The 18,926-nt window shown below is 47.0% G+C and overlaps 1 protein-coding gene across 2 annotated transcripts in view; it reads left to right on the top strand.

The window, feature by feature from the left end:
* Positions 1–18,691, top strand: part of LOC109897225 (microtubule-associated serine/threonine-protein kinase 2) — a 146,653-nt gene extending 127,962 nt beyond the window's left edge. For both annotated transcript variants that reach the window (XM_031833704.1, XM_031833703.1), the window contains 15 exons: positions 931–1,232; positions 1,571–1,779; positions 2,132–2,270; positions 2,426–2,558; positions 3,149–3,314; positions 3,470–3,694; positions 5,061–5,170; positions 5,271–5,425; positions 5,804–6,126; positions 11,092–11,301; positions 11,516–11,742; positions 11,970–12,092; positions 12,222–12,361; positions 12,509–12,702; positions 12,823–18,691. In XM_031833704.1, the coding sequence (XP_031689564.1) occupies positions 931–1,232; positions 1,571–1,779; positions 2,132–2,270; positions 2,426–2,558; positions 3,149–3,314; positions 3,470–3,694; positions 5,061–5,170; positions 5,271–5,425; positions 5,804–6,126; positions 11,092–11,301; positions 11,516–11,742; positions 11,970–12,092; positions 12,222–12,361; positions 12,509–12,702; positions 12,823–14,924 (4,758 nt within the window). In that variant the 3' untranslated portion in view covers positions 14,925–18,691. The remainder of the gene's footprint in view (positions 1–930; positions 1,233–1,570; positions 1,780–2,131; positions 2,271–2,425; positions 2,559–3,148; positions 3,315–3,469; positions 3,695–5,060; positions 5,171–5,270; positions 5,426–5,803; positions 6,127–11,091; positions 11,302–11,515; positions 11,743–11,969; positions 12,093–12,221; positions 12,362–12,508; positions 12,703–12,822) is intronic.
* The last annotated feature ends 235 nt before the right edge of the window (positions 18,692–18,926 follow it).

Below are 18,926 nucleotides of genomic sequence, written 5' to 3'. Positions count from 1 at the left end.
GTTGTTGGAAATAGCATTAATATTTTCCATGACAACATGGTGAGCCTCTAAAATATAATTAAATTATAACAAAGTAAAAAAACATTTAGCTGTTAGCTAGGCAAGTTGTTGTATTTTGAGGCTTAAAATCAAAGCAAAGAGGTTTTGTGGTTAGAATTGCAGTAGCTCTGTATTTAGTTTGAGAATTTAGATGTGCGCTAGCAGCTTTGGACAGATTGGTTTCGTCTGGACAAACAAAACACTTTGCTTAGCAACCGCATTCCAACGTGTTCTGTGGAGAGAAAAAAGTTATGGAATTCCAATATTTGGATAATCGCTGTGATTGGAGGATAGCTGTGAGGGTTATCGAATCAGGATCAACTCCTCTGTTCTCTGTAGCTCATTGATGATAGAATGTTCACATTTGAAGATGACAGAAAGGCCAGTCTCTTTGGCAATGACAAGGAGTGGAATATTCGCTAAAGAGACTTGTGCTCAGGCTATCTGAGAGCCGCTCCATCAATATTGCTAATTTACCTGCCTTGGTTCAAAATGTATGTTGTTTTTATTGTATATATATATATTTTTTTCCTCAGTAAAGCTTTGAGATAACTCTGTAAGGAAAAGTGCTATACAATTACCTGTATTATTATTATTAGAAAGTCTTTGTCAGATGACAAGGAAATAAAGCAGTGTTCACATACTATACAGTACAGTACAGTGCTGTTGCGGATTCTTTTGCAGTACATTCTCATTACCTCCTCTTGATTATGCGCTCATGATTTGTGCTGTGGTTGAGCCAGTGAGCCACAACAAACAAACAAACAAACACATCCCAACCTGTATTGCATTGGCTGCATGACTTTGGCGGATTACAACACCATCTTCTCTAATCCACCCTCTCCTTTCCCTCCCTCTCCCCTCCCCCTTCGGTCTCTCCCTGGTGTACAGGAGTTTGACCCGGAGGAGTTCTACCACCTGTTGGAGGCAGCAGAGGGCCATGCCAAGGAGGGTCAGGGCATCAAGTCAGACATCCCCCGCTACATCATCAGCCAGCTGGGTCTCACCAGAGATCCCCTGGAGGAGATGGCCCAGCTGAGCAGCTACGACAGTGGGAACCCAGACACGCCAGAGACAGACGACTCTGTGGATAGTCGAGGGGCCACGGTACCTGTTGTAGCTCCCCCTAAAACCAAGGCCCCACGGGAGGAGGACTTTGAGAACATCAAGCTCATTAGCAACGGGGCTTACGGGTAAAGGCAGACAGCCAGAGAGGCAGGCTTGTACCTTTATAAGACAGTAGATTAAGACTGAAGCGTCCCCATGGGTGTGTTAGCCCATGACAATGACGATAATGATCATGATACCCTTTAATTATTTATCTTCTCTTCCCCTTTCTCTATCTCTCTCTCACCCCTCTCTCTCCATTTCTCTAACCCCTGTCTCTCCCTCCCTCTCTCTCTCTCTCTCTCTCTCTCTCTCTCTCTCTTTCTCTCTCTCTCTCTCTCTCTTTCGTGCTCTCTCTCCCTCCCCCCTCTCTCCCTCTTCTTCCCTCCCCCCTCCTCTGTCCCACAACCATTTCTCTCTGCAGTGCTGTGTTTCTGGTGCGTCACAAGGAGACGCGTCAGCGTTTTGCCATGAAGAAGATCAACAAGCAGAACCTAATCCTAAGGAACCAGATCCAGCAGGCCTTTGTAGAGAGAGACATCCTGACCTTTGCTGAGAACCCCTTCGTGGTCTCCATGTTCTGCTCCTTCGAGACACGCAGACACCTCTGTATGGTCATGGAGTATGTGGAGGGTAAGGGCTGATCATACGGCTCATTTAAACACACAAGCAAGCAAACAAGCAACAATGGACACCGCTGTACGGTCATGGAGTATGTCGAAAGTAACAGCTAATCATACACACAGTTGACATACATCAGGGCTGGCCAACCCTTTCCCTCGAGAGCTACTAGTTATGCAGGCTTTTGCTCCAAACTCACCTGATCCAGCTGATCAAGGCCCTGATGAGCAGCTAATTAGTAGAATCGGGAAGCGGTCCCCTTCTTCCTTACACATTGTGTACACACTGACACCGTTTCTTCCAACCCCATGCTTGTGAGTGGGGGTGCATGTGTACTGACTGTCGTTGCCTCTGCCCTCCGCAGGTGGTGACTGTGCCACCCTGCTGAAGAACATTGGGGCTCTGCCTGTGGACATGGCACGCATGTACTTCGCTGAGACCGTGCTGGCACTGGAGTACCTCCACAACTATGGCATCGTACACAGAGACCTCAAACCGGACAAGTAACACACACACACAAGAAGGCTGTATCTGTCTTCCAACTTCATTCTGATACTTCATGGGCTTCAGCAATTCACCCTCTGTAAGGGCTATTCACCATCTCACAATGCTTCCATCTCTCTCTCTTTCTCTCTCCTTCCCTACTTCCTTCCTGCAGTCTTCTGATCACTTCGATGGGCCACATCAAGCTGACAGACTTTGGCCTGTCTAAGATCGGTCTGATGAGCCTCACCACTAACCTGTATGAAGGACACATAGAGAAAGATACCAGGGAGTTCCTGGATAAACAGGTACAGAGAGAGACACCTCTGGCGCCCCAACACATAACACCCTAACTCTGCCACTGGTCACTCAATCTTCCTTTATGTATAACAATGTGTATGACAGAAGTGTATGACGGTGTGTACAGGTATGAGAACGAATGCAACATTGTGCCGTTAAGAGTGTATCAAATCAATTTGTATTGGTCACATACACACGTCTAGTAGATGTTATTGCAGGTGTAGCAAAATGCTTGTGTTTCTAGCTCCAACAGTGCAGTAATATCTAACAAGTAGTATCAAACAATTTCACAACAATACACACACATCTAAAGTAAAGGTATGGAATTAAGAATATATACATATTTGGACGAGCAATGTCGGAGCGGCATAGACTAAAACACAGTAGAATATAATATAATACAGTATATAATACAGTATAAACATATGAGATGAGTAATGCAAAATATGTCAACGTTAGTGACTAGTGTTCCATTATTAAAGTGGCCAGTGGTTTCAAGTCTATGTATATAAAGCAGCAACCTCCAAGGCACGCGTGCTGTTTTCAGTTCTCTCCTTGCCTATACTTGACCCTTCCCCCCCTGTGTGTGTGTTACCAGGTGTGTGGTACACCAGAGTACATAGCCCCAGAGGTGATCCTGAGACAGGGCTATGGGAAGCCAGTAGACTGGTGGGCCATGGGGGTCATCCTCTATGAGTTCCTGGTGGGCTGTGCCCCTTTCTTTGGAGACACGCCAGAGGAGCTCTTTGGACAGGTCATCAGTGGTGAGCACCAGAGATAACAGGAGCCCATTAAACACAGGAGTCTGCATTTCTAACAGAGAAGGACAGATTTTTTTTTTGAAAAGTGATTGCTGTGTTTTCTGAACAAATGTGGGAAAAATGCATCTGACTAGAGTTTCTGCTCTCTGTCTCTGTAGATGAGATCATATGGCCAGAGGAGGAGGAGGCTCTTCCTAACGATGCCCAGGACCTCATCTGTAAACTCCTCAGACAGAACCCTCTGGAGAGGCTGGGTACAGGCAGTGCATTCGAGGTGAAGCAACACCGGTTCTTCTATGACCTGGACTGGAACAGTCTGCTGAGACAGAAGGCAGAGTTCATCCCTCAGCTGGAGTCAGAGGAAGACACCAGCTACTTTGACAGTAAGTCACACCTATTCTACATGATATACAGTGCATTCGGAAAGTATTCAGACCCCTTCCCCTTTTCCACATTTTGTTACCTTACAGCCTTATTTTCTGAAATGGATTAAATTAATGTCATGTTTTTGCTTTGTCATTATAGGGTATTGTGTGTAGATTGATAAGAGGGAAAAACTTTTAGAGACGTAACAAAAATGTGGAAAAAGTCAATGGGTCTGAATACTTTCCAAAGGCACTGTAGACGTACCTATACTAACACCCTGAACCTACCCTGCTATTCCTTTACTCACACTCCATAGTCATTGAAATAATAGAATACCGTTTAAACAGTCGCTGTACTTCAACATAGAGCTTACCCTTCATAACTGCTCTACACACGCTTATTCTATCTTCCAGTCTCCGGGTACTGTGTCATGAAAATGAGTTTGTCATGTAACTTAATCTTTTTTTTTCCTCTTTTCTCTCTCTCTCTCTCTCTCTCTCTCTCTCTCTCTCTCTCTCTCTCTCTCTCTCTCTCTCTCTCTCTCTCTCTCTCTCTCTCTCTCTCTCTCTCTCTCTCTCTCTCTCTCTCTCTCTCTCTCTCTCTCTCTCTCTCTCAATTCAATTCAATTCAAGGGCTTTATTGGCATGGGAAACATGTGTTAACATTGCCAAAGCAAGTGAGGTAGACAACATACAAAGTGAATATATAAAGTGAAAAACAACAAAAATGAACAGTAAACATTACACATACAGAAGTTTCAAAACAGTAAAGACATTACAAATGTCATATTATATATATATACAGTGTTCTAGCAATGTACAAATGGCTAAAGGACACAAGATAAAATAAATAAGCATAAATATGGGTTGTATTTACAATGGTGTTTGTTCTTCACTGGTTGCCCTTTTCTCGTGGCAACAGGTCACAAATCTTGCTGCTGTGATGGCACACTGTGGAATTTCACCCAGTAGATATGGGAGTTTTTCAAAATTGGATTTGTTTTCGAATTCTTTGTGGATCTGTGTAATCTGAGGGAAATATGTCTCTCTAATATGGTCATACATTGGGCAGGAGGTTAGGAAGTGCAGCTCAGTTTCCACCTCATTTTGTGGGCAGTGAGCACATAGCCTGTCTTCTCTTGAGAGCCAAGTCTGCCTACGGCGGCCTTTCTCAATAGCAAGGCTATGCTCACTGAGTCTGTACATAGTCAAGGCTTTCCTTAATTTTGGGTCAGTCACAGTGGTCAGGTATTCTGCCGCTGTGTACTCTCTGTGTAGGGCCAAATAGCATTCTAGTTTGCTCTGTTTTTTTGTTAATTCTTTCCAATGTGTTAATGTCTCTCTCTCTCTCTCTCTCTCTCTCTCTCTCTCTCTCTCTCTCCAGCCCGTTCAGACAGGTACCACCACATGGACTCTGAAGATGAGGACGACACTAACGATGACGATCACTTAGAGATGCGCCAGTTCTCCTCCTGCTCGCCCCGCTTCAGCAAGGTAAACCACGCTCGCACATACACATACACACATTCACACACAACCGCCACTACTGCAAATGTAATCACTCCGTGTACTCGATGTAATTAAAACTGTGTAGGTGTACAGCAGTATGGAGCGTCTCTCCCTTCATGAGGAGAAGCGGGCCCCCCCACCCACCAAGCGCAGCCTCAGTGAGGAGGGAGGAGAGCGCATCGACAGCCTCAGTGGGCTCAAGTCCAGAGACCGCTCCTGGCTGGTGGGGTCACCTGAGATGTGAGTATAGGGGCTCTTCCGAGGCCAGCAAACCAAAGCCTAATTTACTATTGTGTATACTAATTATTTAAGTCTTCCACTGCAGGAGGTGTCTGTTTCTTGCATCAAATTAAATCAAATTTTATAAGTCACATGCACCGAATACAACAGGTGTCGACCTTACAGTGAAATGCTTACTTACAAGCCCCTAACCAACAATGCAGTTTAAAAAATATGAGTAAGAATGAGAAATATCACCAACAACAGAACTGTAGCCTTATAGATTCTAAATCCCTAGCACTTTATTTAGTTAGGGTAGTTGACACAACCTTTTGATAAACATTATATTCGGTATGTTCTGCATTTGTAACATCCCTCTCCTGTGTCTCCCTCCCACAGCCTGCGTAAGCGTCTGTCCGTCTCGGAGTCGTCCCACACTGAGAGTGACTCCAGCCCTCCTCTGGCTGTGCGTAGACGCTGCTGCTCCGCCATCATCGAGATGCCACGCTTCGCCATCTCCTCGGAGGAGGAAGGAGGGGTGGCCCCCAGTCGTAAGAGCCCCAGCCTGCTCAGCCAGACCCCCGGGGGAGTCAGGGGACCCCGCAGTGAGGAGCTGCCCCTCTCCATCCCAGAGCTCCCAATAGAGAGAGAGCTGAAACTGGTCGAGTCCCCCACCACACCTGGGTCCATCACCAGCCAGCTCAGCAGAGCCACACTCACACGTCAGTACTGGCTAAACAATATACTCATTCTATAGATGGGTGTCTGCTTTGATTACATTCACATGACCAGGGATGCAAACTAGTCACCTTTCGGGTTTATGTGACCTACGTGAAACGTGTCGTTCTTTTTTTTTTTGGGGGGGGGGGGGGGGGGGGGGGGGGGGGTATTGGATCACTACTGGCTGTAAGCAAACGAGTGATGAGCGTTTGAAGCAATACTGGCCGTATCCAAGTCTCAGCCAATCGTTCACATATTTCTTTCCCCTCTACTGGCATGCAGCTTAAGCCAGGCCCAGCTCCAGCTACACTTGATCCCTGAATCCACTTGTTTATTAACTGGTATACGTCTCCTTGCCGTTCTTCAAGTTATAACGTGTTAGTTGCTTAATGGACCCTGGCAATCTGTGTGAAATGTTAACTAGTTAACTAACTACTATCTGTGAACTAATGTTTTCATTTCAGAATGAGAGAATTGGGCGTGGCTTGTTAAACAAGTGGATTCAGGGATCAAGTGCCAAAAGCAAGACAGTTAACCACAAGCACATATCTGCATCCACAAAGAAATGGTTAATTGGCCACAAAATCTATTTTGCAATGGACATCTCAGTCTCCGGACTTGAATCTCATTGAAAACCAGTGGTTTGAATTTATGAGGGCAGTCCATAAGCACAGACAAAGGATATCAAGGATCAGGAAAGATTCTGTATGGAGGATCCCTCCCATTATCCTTGCAAGGTGAGGTATTGAATGGTATTGAATACAGGGGTGTACATTTTGACCCCTACCTTTTTGATAAAAAGATGATTACTTGTTAAACAGAATCTCTTTCTCTGAGCAATTGTATTAGTATAAAATATGACAATTGTAACGGTCGTCGTTGCATGAAGGATCGGACCAAAGCGCAGCGTGGTAAGTGTTGATGATTTTTATTTACACTGAACTCTAGAACAAAATAACAAAGTGAGAAACGAATCCGAAACAGTCCTGTCAGGTGCTGAACACTAAACAGAAAACAACTACCTACAAAACACAGTTGGGAAAAGGCTACCTAAGTATGGTTCCCAATCAGAGACTACGATAGACAGCTGTCCCTGATTGAGAACCACACCCGGCCTAAACAAAGAAATACAAAACATAGACAAATGAACATAGAATGCCCACCCAAATCACACCCTGACCAAACCAAAATAAAGACATAAAAAGCTCTCTAAGGTCATGGCGTGACAACAATATCCCAATTGTTTAAGCATACAATATAGCTCAGTATTTGAATACATTTTTATACAGTCATTTTTGCTCATATTTCTCAAGGGTGTCAATCATTTCAAACCCCACTGTATATACATATACACTCCCCTCCATATGTAAGCTACATTTTTATATTAGGCTCCCATATTCCTTGCATGCATTAACTACATCAAGCTTGTGACTCTACAATCTTGTTGGAGCATTTGTATCCTCCCCATAAAAAAAAGTGTTGAATTACATTTGAAAAAGAACACCCTTGCCCTTCGTGAACTAACACTCGCATTTACATTTTTTCCCTACTAGCACTGACTTTGCTGATGGCTACTCTATTGAGGAAAAATGTACTTACTACGACTGTGATGTGTGGTTGGCTCACCAAGCTGTCTTAAGATGAATGCACTGTAAGTCGTTCCGGATAGTCTGATAAATGATTAAAATGTAAATGTTTTGGTTGTGTTTTGGATTATATTTTTCACAATATAAACTGAATGGTGAATAATAAATTGTGCCATTTTGGAGTCACTTTTATTGTAATTAAGAATAGAAGATGTTTCTGAACACTTCTACATTTGCCATTTTAGTCATTCAGCAGATGCTCTTATCCAGGGCGACTACAATTAGTGCATTCATCTTTTGATGGGAGGGGGATAGATGAGACAAATGTCTTATTTAAAATTCTTATTTAAGATACTCTTCTACAATCATGGGGATGCTACCATGATTATGGATAATCACCAATGAATCGTGAATAATGATGAATGAGAGGATTAGAGGCACAAAGGTCATACCCCCCCAAAACATTTTTTGTTGTATACTCTCAACTGCATCTCACTTATCATTATTCATGATTCATTCATGATTTTTTAAATTCAATTTAGAAGTGTTCCGGAACATCTTATCTACTCACTTAAGCCCTATTCACACAGGTTATGTAATTATTAACCGGGCATGTCTGTTTTTCCAGAGGATGATTCGGACAGGATTCGTTTTACCAAACTTCCCCGTCTAATAATTTTTTATCTTCTCATTCAAAATGTACCGTTATTGCTACACCCGCAGTACCATCTGCTAAATATGTGTATGTGATCAATAAAGTTTGATTTGATTTGGAGTCTGTTCTAGGCTTGAAGGCATTCCAACTTGTCTAGATATGGCCTAATATTGTCAATAAGAACCATTCATTCATTCACTCATTAACTGACATATTTTTTGAATTGATCAATTCATTGGCACAATATCAGCCACTTAAACTTTTAAAAGAGAAAGAGGCACTGAGAAAGTTGACAGATCATTCATCTGTAGGCTATGTGCATAGCACTTTGTTTTAAGCATCATTGTTCCCATGTTGAAATCAAATACATTTCTATTTGTCAAATGCGCCAAATACAACAGCGAAATGCTTACTTACAAGCCCTTAACCAACAATGCAGTTTTAATAAGTGTTAAGTAATAAATAAATAACAAATAGTTGAAGAGCAGCAGTAAAATAACAGTAGCGAGGCTATATACAGAGGGTAGCGGTACATAGTCAATATGTGGGGGCAATTGTTAGTTGGGGTAATTGAAGTAATATGTACATGTAAGTAGAGTTAAAGTGACTATGCAGAGATAATAACCAGAGAGTAGCAGCAGCGTAAAAGAAGGGGTGGGGGGGTTACACGTCCTGGTAATCTGTCTGACCACGCGGCCTTGTGAATGTTGACCTGTTTAAAGGTCTTACTCACATCGGCTATGGAGAGTGTGATCACACAGTAGTCGGGAACAGCTGATGCTCTCATGTGTGCTTCAGTGTTGCTTGCCTCGAAGCGAGCATAGAAGTTATTTAGCTCGTCTGGTAGGCTTGCGGCTCTTCTTCCCTTTCCTGTCGTCAGTAATAGTTTGCAAGTCCTACCACATCCGACGAGCTTCGGAGCCGGTGTAGTAGGATTCAATCTTAGCCCTGTATTGACGCTTTTCCTGTTTGATGGTTTGTCGGAAGGCATAGGGGGATTTCTTATAAGCGTCCAGATTAGAGTCCCGCTCCTTGAAAGCGTCAGCTCGACCCTTTAGCTCAGTGCGGACGTTGCCTCTAATCCATAGCTTCTGGTTGGGGTATGTACGTACAGTCACTGTGGGGATGAGGTCATCGATGCACTTATTCATGAAGCCAGTGACTGATGTGGTGTACTCCTCAATGCGATCAGAAGAATCCCGGAACATATTCCAGTCTGTGCTAGCAAAACAGTCCGGTAGTTTAGCATCTGCGTATTCTGACCACTTCCTTATTGACCGAGTCACTGGTGCTCCCTGATTTCGTTTTTGCTTGTAAGCAGGAATCAGGAAGATAGAATTATGGTCAGATTTGCCAAATGGAGGGCAAGGGAGAGCTTTGTACTGTGTGTACTGTGTGTGGAGTAAAGGTGGTCTAGAGTTTTTTTTTCCCCCTCTGGTTGTACATTTAACATGCTGGTAAAAATGTTCTTACCCAAACTGTGACCAGCACCTGTTAAACACTGTAATACCCCTCAAAACACAGCAATGTCAGTTCTCACTGGATCAGTATTATCAGAGGACCTTGGAGTTTGCCTAAAAACAGTAGGTTATTCTGCCTGGAATTATTACTCTCCCGCCATGTGAAAATTACTGACATGACAGATTCTCACGTGACTAAAATTACAGATGTGGTGTTTTGTGCTCATGCACATAATTACTCTACCCGACCTCCCCCAGTAAAACTAATCCCGTTCAAATAAGGCTTTAGAAATAAAATCACTCCAGTCATTATTCAGTTACTATTTGGCTAAATACACTGAGTGTACAAAACATTAGGAGCACTTTCCATGACTTAGACTGACCAGGTGAATCCAGGTCAAAGATATGATCCCTTATTGATGTCACTTAAATAAGGATTTTTAAGCATAGAAACAATTGAGATATGGATTGTGTCTGTGTGCCATCCAGCGGGTGAATGGGAAAGACAAAATATGTACGTGCCTTTGAACGGGGTATGGTAGTAGATGCCAGGTGTATTGTTTTGAGTGTGTAAAGAACTGCATTGCTGCTGGATTTCCCCCGTTCAACAGTTTCCCATGTGTATCACGAATGATCCACCACCCAAAGGACATCCAGCCAACTTGACACAACCGTGGGAAGCATTGTAGTCAACTGTGGAATGCTTTCGACACCTTGTACAGTCCATTCCCCGACGAATAGAGGCTGTTCTGAAGGCAAAAGGGGGTGCAACTCAATATTAGGAAGGTGTTCCTAATGCTTTGTACACTCAGTGTAACCGAAAACAAACTGCCATCCCAATGAGTTGCAAGGCATAATGGACCACTAGTTACAATATATTTTATTGAGCAGATTATTTTATCCAAAGCAACTTACAGGCATGCCTGCATACATTTGACATGTGTGTGGTTCCAGGAATCAAACCCACATTCCTGGCATTGCAAGTGCCATGCGCTACCAACTGAGCCACACAGGGCCACAAGTAAAAAGTGGCATTCTGAACTGTCACCTCAGGAAACATTTGATCTCAAATCCAAAATGCTGAGGTATGGAGCCACATTTTTGCTTCACTGTCCAAATAAATATACTCTGCAATAGATTTACATATTGAACACGGATTTATAGGTGCACTTCTATTTTTTTTGTTGCTATATACCTGGTACTCTATTTTCTCTATATTTACCTCTCTATTCTTCTACGCCCTCCCCCCCCCCCCCCTCTCCATAGCGGGTAGTTCAGGAGATGTGTGGGAGCGTGGTACAGTGTCGGTAGCAGACAGCTCTACCTCTACCCCTAAGGCCATCAGTGACCTGGCAGTTCGGAGGGCCCGCCACAGACTGTTGTCTGGAGACACGGAAAAACACACCCAGTCCAGACCCCTGAACAAGGTCATCAAGTCTGCCTCCGCAACTACGCTCTCACTCATGATCCCTCCAGGTACACATGGGGGTGTGTGTGGGGAGGGATAATTAGTGTTTGTGTGCTGTGGGCGCGTCTGAGTACTTTTTTTCAGTGTGAGGTTATTGGTTCTTGGCCTTATCATTCAAAACTTGAGGTAAAACTGTTGGTAATATAATACAGGTGTGTATGTATATACTCTATTTACTACTGGTCTGCTCTCCCTATCAAATCTCCTCTCCCCTCTCATTAGACCACCATGGAGCCTCCCCATTGGCCAGCCCCATGTCACCCCACTCCCTCTCCTCCAATCCCTCATCCAGAGACTCCTCCCCCAGTAGAGACCTTTCGCCGGCCGTAGTCAACATCAAACCCCCCATCATCATCCACCGGGCGGGCAAGAAGTACGGCTTCACCCTCCGGGCCATCAGGGTGTACATGGGAGACACGGATATCTACACCGTACATCACATAGTCTGGGTGAGTAGTAGGCCCAAACAACACTGGCTTCTTTACGCTTATTGCCTTAAACTAAAAGAGATTTTACACTACTGGTTATCCGGTTCTTCATCCGAATCAAAGACAGAGTTACCAGTGAGTTCCCAGTTACCAGTGAGTTGCCATGTTGTATATTTTCAATCTCTCTCTCTCTCCATTTTTCTCTCTCTCCCTCCATCTCTCTCTCTCTCCCTCTCTGTCTCTCTCAGCATGTGGAGGAGGGTGGTCCTGCCCATGATGCAGGGCTGAGAGAAGGAGACCTCATCACTCATGTGAACGGGGAGGCTGTCCACGGCCTGGTCCACACTGAGGTGGTGGAGCTCATCCTCAAGGTACACGCACGCACGCACACACACACACACACACACACACACACCCCCACACACACACACACACACACACACACCCACACACACACACACTCTAGCTCCTGTCTTATACGTGTTGTGTCTTACCCTCAGAGCGGTGGTAAGGTGTCCGTCTCAGCCACGCCCTTTGAGAACACCTCCATCAAGGTAGGCCCCGCCCGCAAGACCAGCTCCAAATCCAAGATGGCGCGACGCAACAAAAAGACCAAGACCAAAGATGGAGGCCAGGAAAGGTTGGTCTCTTAGCTGAGTGATCTCACACACTTACCATGCACCGTTCCTCTCAGAAGTCAAGGTAGACGGAACATAAATTCTGTTAAATGGATTGTTTGTTTGTGTCTTTTTAACTCTTCAGCTGTGTGCGTGTGTGTTTCCATTAGCAGCGGCAAGAAGAGGAACTCTCTGTTCAGGAAGATCACCAAGCAGGCGTCTCTGCTCCACACCAGCCGTAGTCTATCCTCCCTCAACCGCTCCCTGTCTTCTGGAGAGAGTGGACCAGGGTCCCCCACACACAACCTGTCCCCCAGGTCACCTACACCTGGTTACCGCTCCACGCCTGACTCTGCACACTCTGGTAAGATACACACACACACGGGGCCACAAACACAAACCTTGCACAAGGTCTTGAAAAGGTCATAAAAGGTGATGATTATAAATGCGTAAAGGTCTGACTGTATGTGTTGTGTTTTCTCAGTAGGGGGAAACTCGTCTCAGAGCAGCTCTCCCAGCTCCAGTGTTCCAAACTCCCCAGCCAGCTCCGGTCACATCCGGCCCAGCTCCCTCCATGGCCTCGCCCCCAAGCTCCAGCGCCAGTACCGTTCCCCTCGACGCAAGTCAGCCGGCAACATCCCCCTATCCCCCCTGGCCCGCACCCCCTCCCCCACCCTGCAGAGCACCTCCCCCCAACGTTCTCCCTCCCCCCTGCCCAGCCATGCTGTGGGTTCCTCCTCTATGGGCCAGTCTTTCCCTGTGAAACTCCACTCCTCCCCTCCTCTGGTCAGGCATATCTCCAGGCCCAAGAGCACTGAACCCCCCCGCTCCCCACTCCTCAAACGAGTACAATCCACCGAGAAGCTTGCCTCCTCCCTCTCCTCCTCCTCCTCCTCGTCTCCCTCTGCGTCGGGGGCCGGAGGTGACAAGAAGCTGCCTGTAGCGGTAACAGGACGTAAACACAGCCTGGACATCTCCCACCAGGAGTTTAAGAAGGAGATGCTTCAGAGAGACCCCAGTCTGCAGATCCTGCAGGAGTCCGCTGGGGAGAGAGAGGGGGTGCTGGGGGTCGGGACAGGGGTGGGGGGTCGCGGGGGCCCCGTGGAGAAGGGCAGCCTGCAGAAACACTCCTCCTCCAGCAGGAAGCTGGGGCGTCAGGAGGGGGACGTCGGACCGGCAGCCGGGTCCCTGGGGCTGGCCCCCGGGAAGAGCAAGCTGAAGGACAAGCTGTCAGCCATTAGACAGGACCGGGCTGAGAGGAGGGAGTCACTGCAGAAGCAGGATGCTATCCACGAGGTGGACTCTTCAGAGGACGAGACAGACGAGGGGTCGGAGGACAGCCAAGACGGGAGGGGCAGGAACACCTGTACTTTCACCCCCCCGCTGCTCCGCCCCACCTCCGTCATGGCCACCGCCCCCCGCACGGGACCCGGGGGCACCCTCCCCTCCCTGTGTCTGTCCCCCTCCTCCACCCTGCTGCCCAGCAGAGCCACCATACCCTCCACAATCCCCGAACACAAGCCCACTCAGAGTGCTCCTTCGCTGGGAGGGAAAGACAGCGGCTCAGCCTCCTCAGATGACTGTGGGAGGAGAGAGGGGAAGGCTCCAGACACCAGCTCCAAGTTCACCCAGAGCCCCCTGTCCAGCACCTTTGCCACACTCGGCAGTGCTTTCATCTCCATCAGTAAGGACACCATCCTGAAGCCTGCTGCTCCATCTTCACATCAGGAATGGAGGAGCCCCAAGCTACCTGAGCCCAGAGGGAAGAGCAGTAGTCCTGGGTTATGGAGTGAGGAGAGAGACTCTGGCCTGGAGGCCCCCAGATCCAGCCCCACTGGATCCATAGATGGCAGATACATAGCCCACACACCCATCTCTTCCCCAGGCATCACCAAGGAGAAAAAGGAGGCCGACAACCGGAGGCAGGCTGCTGCTGCCGCCGCCGCTGCAGCCTACGCCACCCCAACCTACGCCACCCCATCCTACGCCATCCCCAGCCCCCCAGCCCAAGTGTCAGGGTCAGAGAGTGGGGTGGATAAGGTTGTGTCCCAGCTAGCCACTGTGGCTAAGAGCTTCCTGGGCCCCGTCAAACTCACTATCCCTGGGGCCAAGGAGGCTTTTGAGAGGGCCAAAGACCAGAACCAGAAACCCTCTCACCCCAAGACCACACCCGACTCACCCCTTACCACTACCACCACCACACCCCTCTCCCCCTCCCCCTTTAGACACCCTGCCCCTCAGCCACCGCCCCGCCTGTCCTCCCAGTCTCCTTCCCGGCAGCCCTCTTACAAAACTGAGCCAGCCCCCCCCCCCCCTCCACAGAGGAGGGCCTCCCCTCCTAAAGACTGTGCCCCGGGGCCCCAGGACCACCCAGAGAGGCCATTGATGGGGTTACGAGGCAGTAGGGAGACTCCAGCCATTACAGCTGTTACTGCACCAAGGCAGGGGCCCACCAACACACCCACCCAGACCCCTACTGCAGCCTCGGAGCAGCGCAAGAGGCCAGACCCAGCTGCCCCACAGAGACCCAACCCTGCCTCCGCAGCCTCCACCCCACAGGACAAAACCAGCAGCAAGAAGACGTAGCAGAAAACAAGACTCAAGAAACACCCATGACGATACAGACTGCTGTCACGAGATTTTAATCTTAAATCCACAAACAACTGCATGAGAATTATAATTTATTCAAAACTTTTTGCAACACACAAATCATTATGAGAGAGAGAGAGAGAGAGAGAGAGAGAGAGAGAGAGAGAGAGAGAGAGAGAGAGAGAGAGAGAGAGAGAGATCTTTGCCCTGACTGTGTATGTCCCAGAGGCATCCAGGCTCGCTGTGCCTCTCTTGTTCTTTCTTATTCTGTGTTTTATCATTCAGACATGGATTAATGTTCCTGTGAAGTCAGTCTGTGTTTGTTTCTCCCCGCAAAGAAACACGGGGGGGGGGGTGTTAGTTCACTGATCCACAGGGAAGGATTAACAAACGCCCGCACTAATGGTTTTTTCTAGTATACCGCCTCGTTACCTTTCCCCTTGTAGTTCCAGTAGTCCGACGTGCGTTCTTAGCTAGCCAATAGATCAGGTCGTGCCTTATAAACAAAATGGCACCCCACCCCACCCCACCACTCCACCCTGCCTGCCTGCCTGCGTGTGTCTCCAGTCGTCCGTGACTGAAAAGGGTGTATCTCAGCAATAAAAGTAGTGTGTGCTTCGCAATCAGTATAAACAGTCTGTTAATGAAACCATCTGCATTGCTCACGTTTACACACTCAGCAGTTTACAAAAAGGCAAATTACATTGTGTATTATTATTATTACTCCCTCATGGTCTAACGCTGCACTCTGTCTCTCTAACAGTATAATACTGCGGGCTGGCTAGAGAACCCTCTCGTCCCTGTATAACACACTATTTTAATGAAGCGGCTGTCAATGTCTACTAAAACGGTGCTGTTGTGTTGGATATCATAGCGCTCCACGGTAAACTCCTTTCCCATCCGCTCCACTGGCCCTTCCATGATTATAGCTGGACCCGCCAAGTGTACCCGAATAGAGCTCTATGTGGGTGTAAGCATGTGTCGTGGTAGCTAGGATACCTAGCCTAGCCATTCACCTTGTAGCTTGCATGATAGCCTCACCAAATCTACACCCCCTGACTCAAGGGACATGTTTTTTAAATGATCAAGGAAAAGTAGGATGTTCATATCACAGCCTTTACATAGCATGGACTACAGGTGAGGTGGAGAGGTTCCGGGTGATCTGGTCACAGACTGCCCTGGGGACAACTGGTCGATCTGGTCCCTGGTCTGATTTGATCGCATCTTGTTTGGTCAACCACACAGACCGACGCAGTGATGAGATCAGAGTCAAGTGGTTAAAGATGAGGTACCGTCGGATCTAGTAAAAGAGATTTGGGTTTGTGTACCAGGCAGAAGCTCGATTACCCAGACTCCTCGGTAACCGAGGCAAGGAAGTCAGCTCACAGGTCTGTTTACGGGCCAGTCAAAAGTACTACAGTAGGCACACCAGCCACCTATAAACTGTATTATGACAACCAGTGGTTTTCCACATCCAAATGGACCATTATCTTTATTTCTAGCCCCTGCGCACTCTGTTTTTATCAGCCACTAAAGGTGTTGATTTGACTTTGTATTTGGACCAACTCGCTGTGTTCTCTGTGTCACGCCTCTTGTCCTGTAAAGCTAGCAGACTTTACTTTCTATATGCGTGCAAGAGTATGTATTGCCGTTTGGCTGTCAGATGTGTATATATACGAATATTTAAAGGTCTGTTTTTGTGTGTGTTTTAGTTAGGGTAGACTTTGTTAGTTACTCCTGTTAGCACTGCCTGTCCCTGATAGGCCTGATGCTCGACTGATGTCTCAGTTGGCCTATAGGGTTGGGACGGGCCAGTAGGGGCGTGGGCTTTGCACAACCCTTTTTATCTCTGTCAAATGGAAACGCCAACTAAATAAAAAGGGCCAATCAGATCCCTGGCTTTTAGGTCAGCCACGACAATGTCGACCAATCAGTGAGCTGAACACCCCTATGATCTTGTGTGCCACTGCTCTGTGTGTGAGTGTTTGTGAGTGTGTCTGTTAGTGTGCAAAGAGGGGATGCTTTCACGGTGCAAAACTATGGCCATGTGACTACCTACATCGTACATCTAAATAATTTTTGGTGTGCGAGTTCAAATCTCCCTCTGTATGCGTGTCGGTCCACAGTGTGTCCTGCAAAGTTTACGTTGCTGTTGGAGATGTTGCAGAGAGCGGCTCTGGGATGACTGCGGGTGAGACAGGACGATATCTGTCCGGTGTCCTAATAGATACTGTAGAGGTCTGTGCTGTCAAATACCTAACCCCAGACAGACAGACAACCCCGTTGACTGACTGTGGCTTCCGATCTGTGTAATATGTTTACATGTTGTTCTTCTATCTTTCACATCCGGAGTCCTCCGTGCCACTTGCAATCCACCCCTGTAACAGAGAGTGATCATTATCAATGCCGACAGCCTTTCCACATGCTAAAGTTACCCCGGATTATACCAGGGTGACGAGCTTATCGTGGTCTTTACATGCACATTGTAATGTAAACCTAACCACTGATGTACCACAGACAATGTTAATGTGGAGGAACAGCACGTCATGTTTAAAGGTTGGGCCCTGGTCAAAAGTAGTGCACTATATGGGAAATGGGGTGCCATTTTGGCAGCGTCCTAAATCACCTACAGTGCGAATAGTTGTCTCCTCTCGTGCAGAAGGATCGAGGTGAGATAGGTAGATTAGTTGGTGAGGTATAGGCCTCACAGAGAGCTACCTGCTGTCATTTGTCACAGGGACATATCGGCCAAGCTTAGCGCTATGATTTAACCACTTGCATATCACCCAGGCATCCTCCCATCTGGTCGGCTCTGCAGGTGGTCCTGTCGTTATTGCTACATGGACAGCTGCTATTCTCTCTGATCAATATGAGTGCCATCCTCCACCGCCCGGCGCCAGCCTCACCATCCCCTGACAGCAAACACTTAATGTTGTATCACACACACACACACACACACACACACACACACACACACACACACACACACACACACACACACACACACACACACACACACACACACACACACAGTCCCATGTGTGATGATGATCGTCCGGCCATCTGACTGAAAGTCAAGTCAAGTGTCAGTTTCCCCGGTGGAGTCATTAATCTCTAGCCCAGGGCTGTGTGCTGCCCCATGCTCCTAGCACACACACACACACACACACACAGCAAATTCAGCCAAACAAAACACTGCCTACGCCTAGCCTGGGACCGTCGCCTCCAATTTTCAACTAGGCCTCCCCCAGAGCCCGAAGCCACGGTAACCCATAGGGGCACTCCCTCTCTCTGTTAACCCTGTGTGTAACCTCCACCCTGGACCTCCCAGTGTTTTGACCTCACTAGATCTCTAAAAGACGGAGATCCATCCAGGATGTGTTTTTTTACTGTATCCGCAGTGTGCAGAGTGTGGCAAAGCCCATAGCAGTGTCAGGGCTGTCCACCGTAAGTCAGTGTGTAGAGACCAATGCCACTCAACTGAACTGAAGGTAGAAAATACAATTGACTCTATACTACGGACTGGACTTCTGGGGGGGGTTTTCTCGGCCAGTATTTTAATGGGCGTGTGTGATCCTTTGTGTGTACAGTGTGTTTGAAGCTGAAAGGTGTGAAGGAGAGGAGTGAGGATCTGCCGGAGAAAGGTTAAAAAAAAAAGATTGCTAGAGCAAAGCCAGTGCAATATCTTTTTATGTTCCGTTGTGGTAAACGCATGTTGTTGTTGTTAATCCTACCTTATCTTAATAAAGTTTTTTTTAATGTAACTTTGTTGTGATATGCGATTGTTTATTATTGTCATTATTTCCTTATGAGGATAGTATGAGATGATGATCTGTGGTGCGTAGTGGACCTCTGGCACAAGATAAATACAGTAAGCACTCTTCATTGTCACCCAAATGATTGGGTGAATGATTGGGCATTTGACACAATAGTGCTTTTAATATTCATAGAAATTCCCTTTTACAGCATCTGACATAACAAACTGAAATCACCATTTGG

The sequence above is a fragment of the Oncorhynchus kisutch genome, linkage group LG10 (assembly GCF_002021735.2).
Source record: "Oncorhynchus kisutch isolate 150728-3 linkage group LG10, Okis_V2, whole genome shotgun sequence".
Lineage (NCBI taxonomy): Eukaryota > Metazoa > Chordata > Actinopteri > Salmoniformes > Salmonidae > Oncorhynchus > Oncorhynchus kisutch.
The sequence above is the reverse complement of the archived record's forward strand: the minus strand, read 5'-3'. Positions and strand labels throughout refer to the sequence as shown.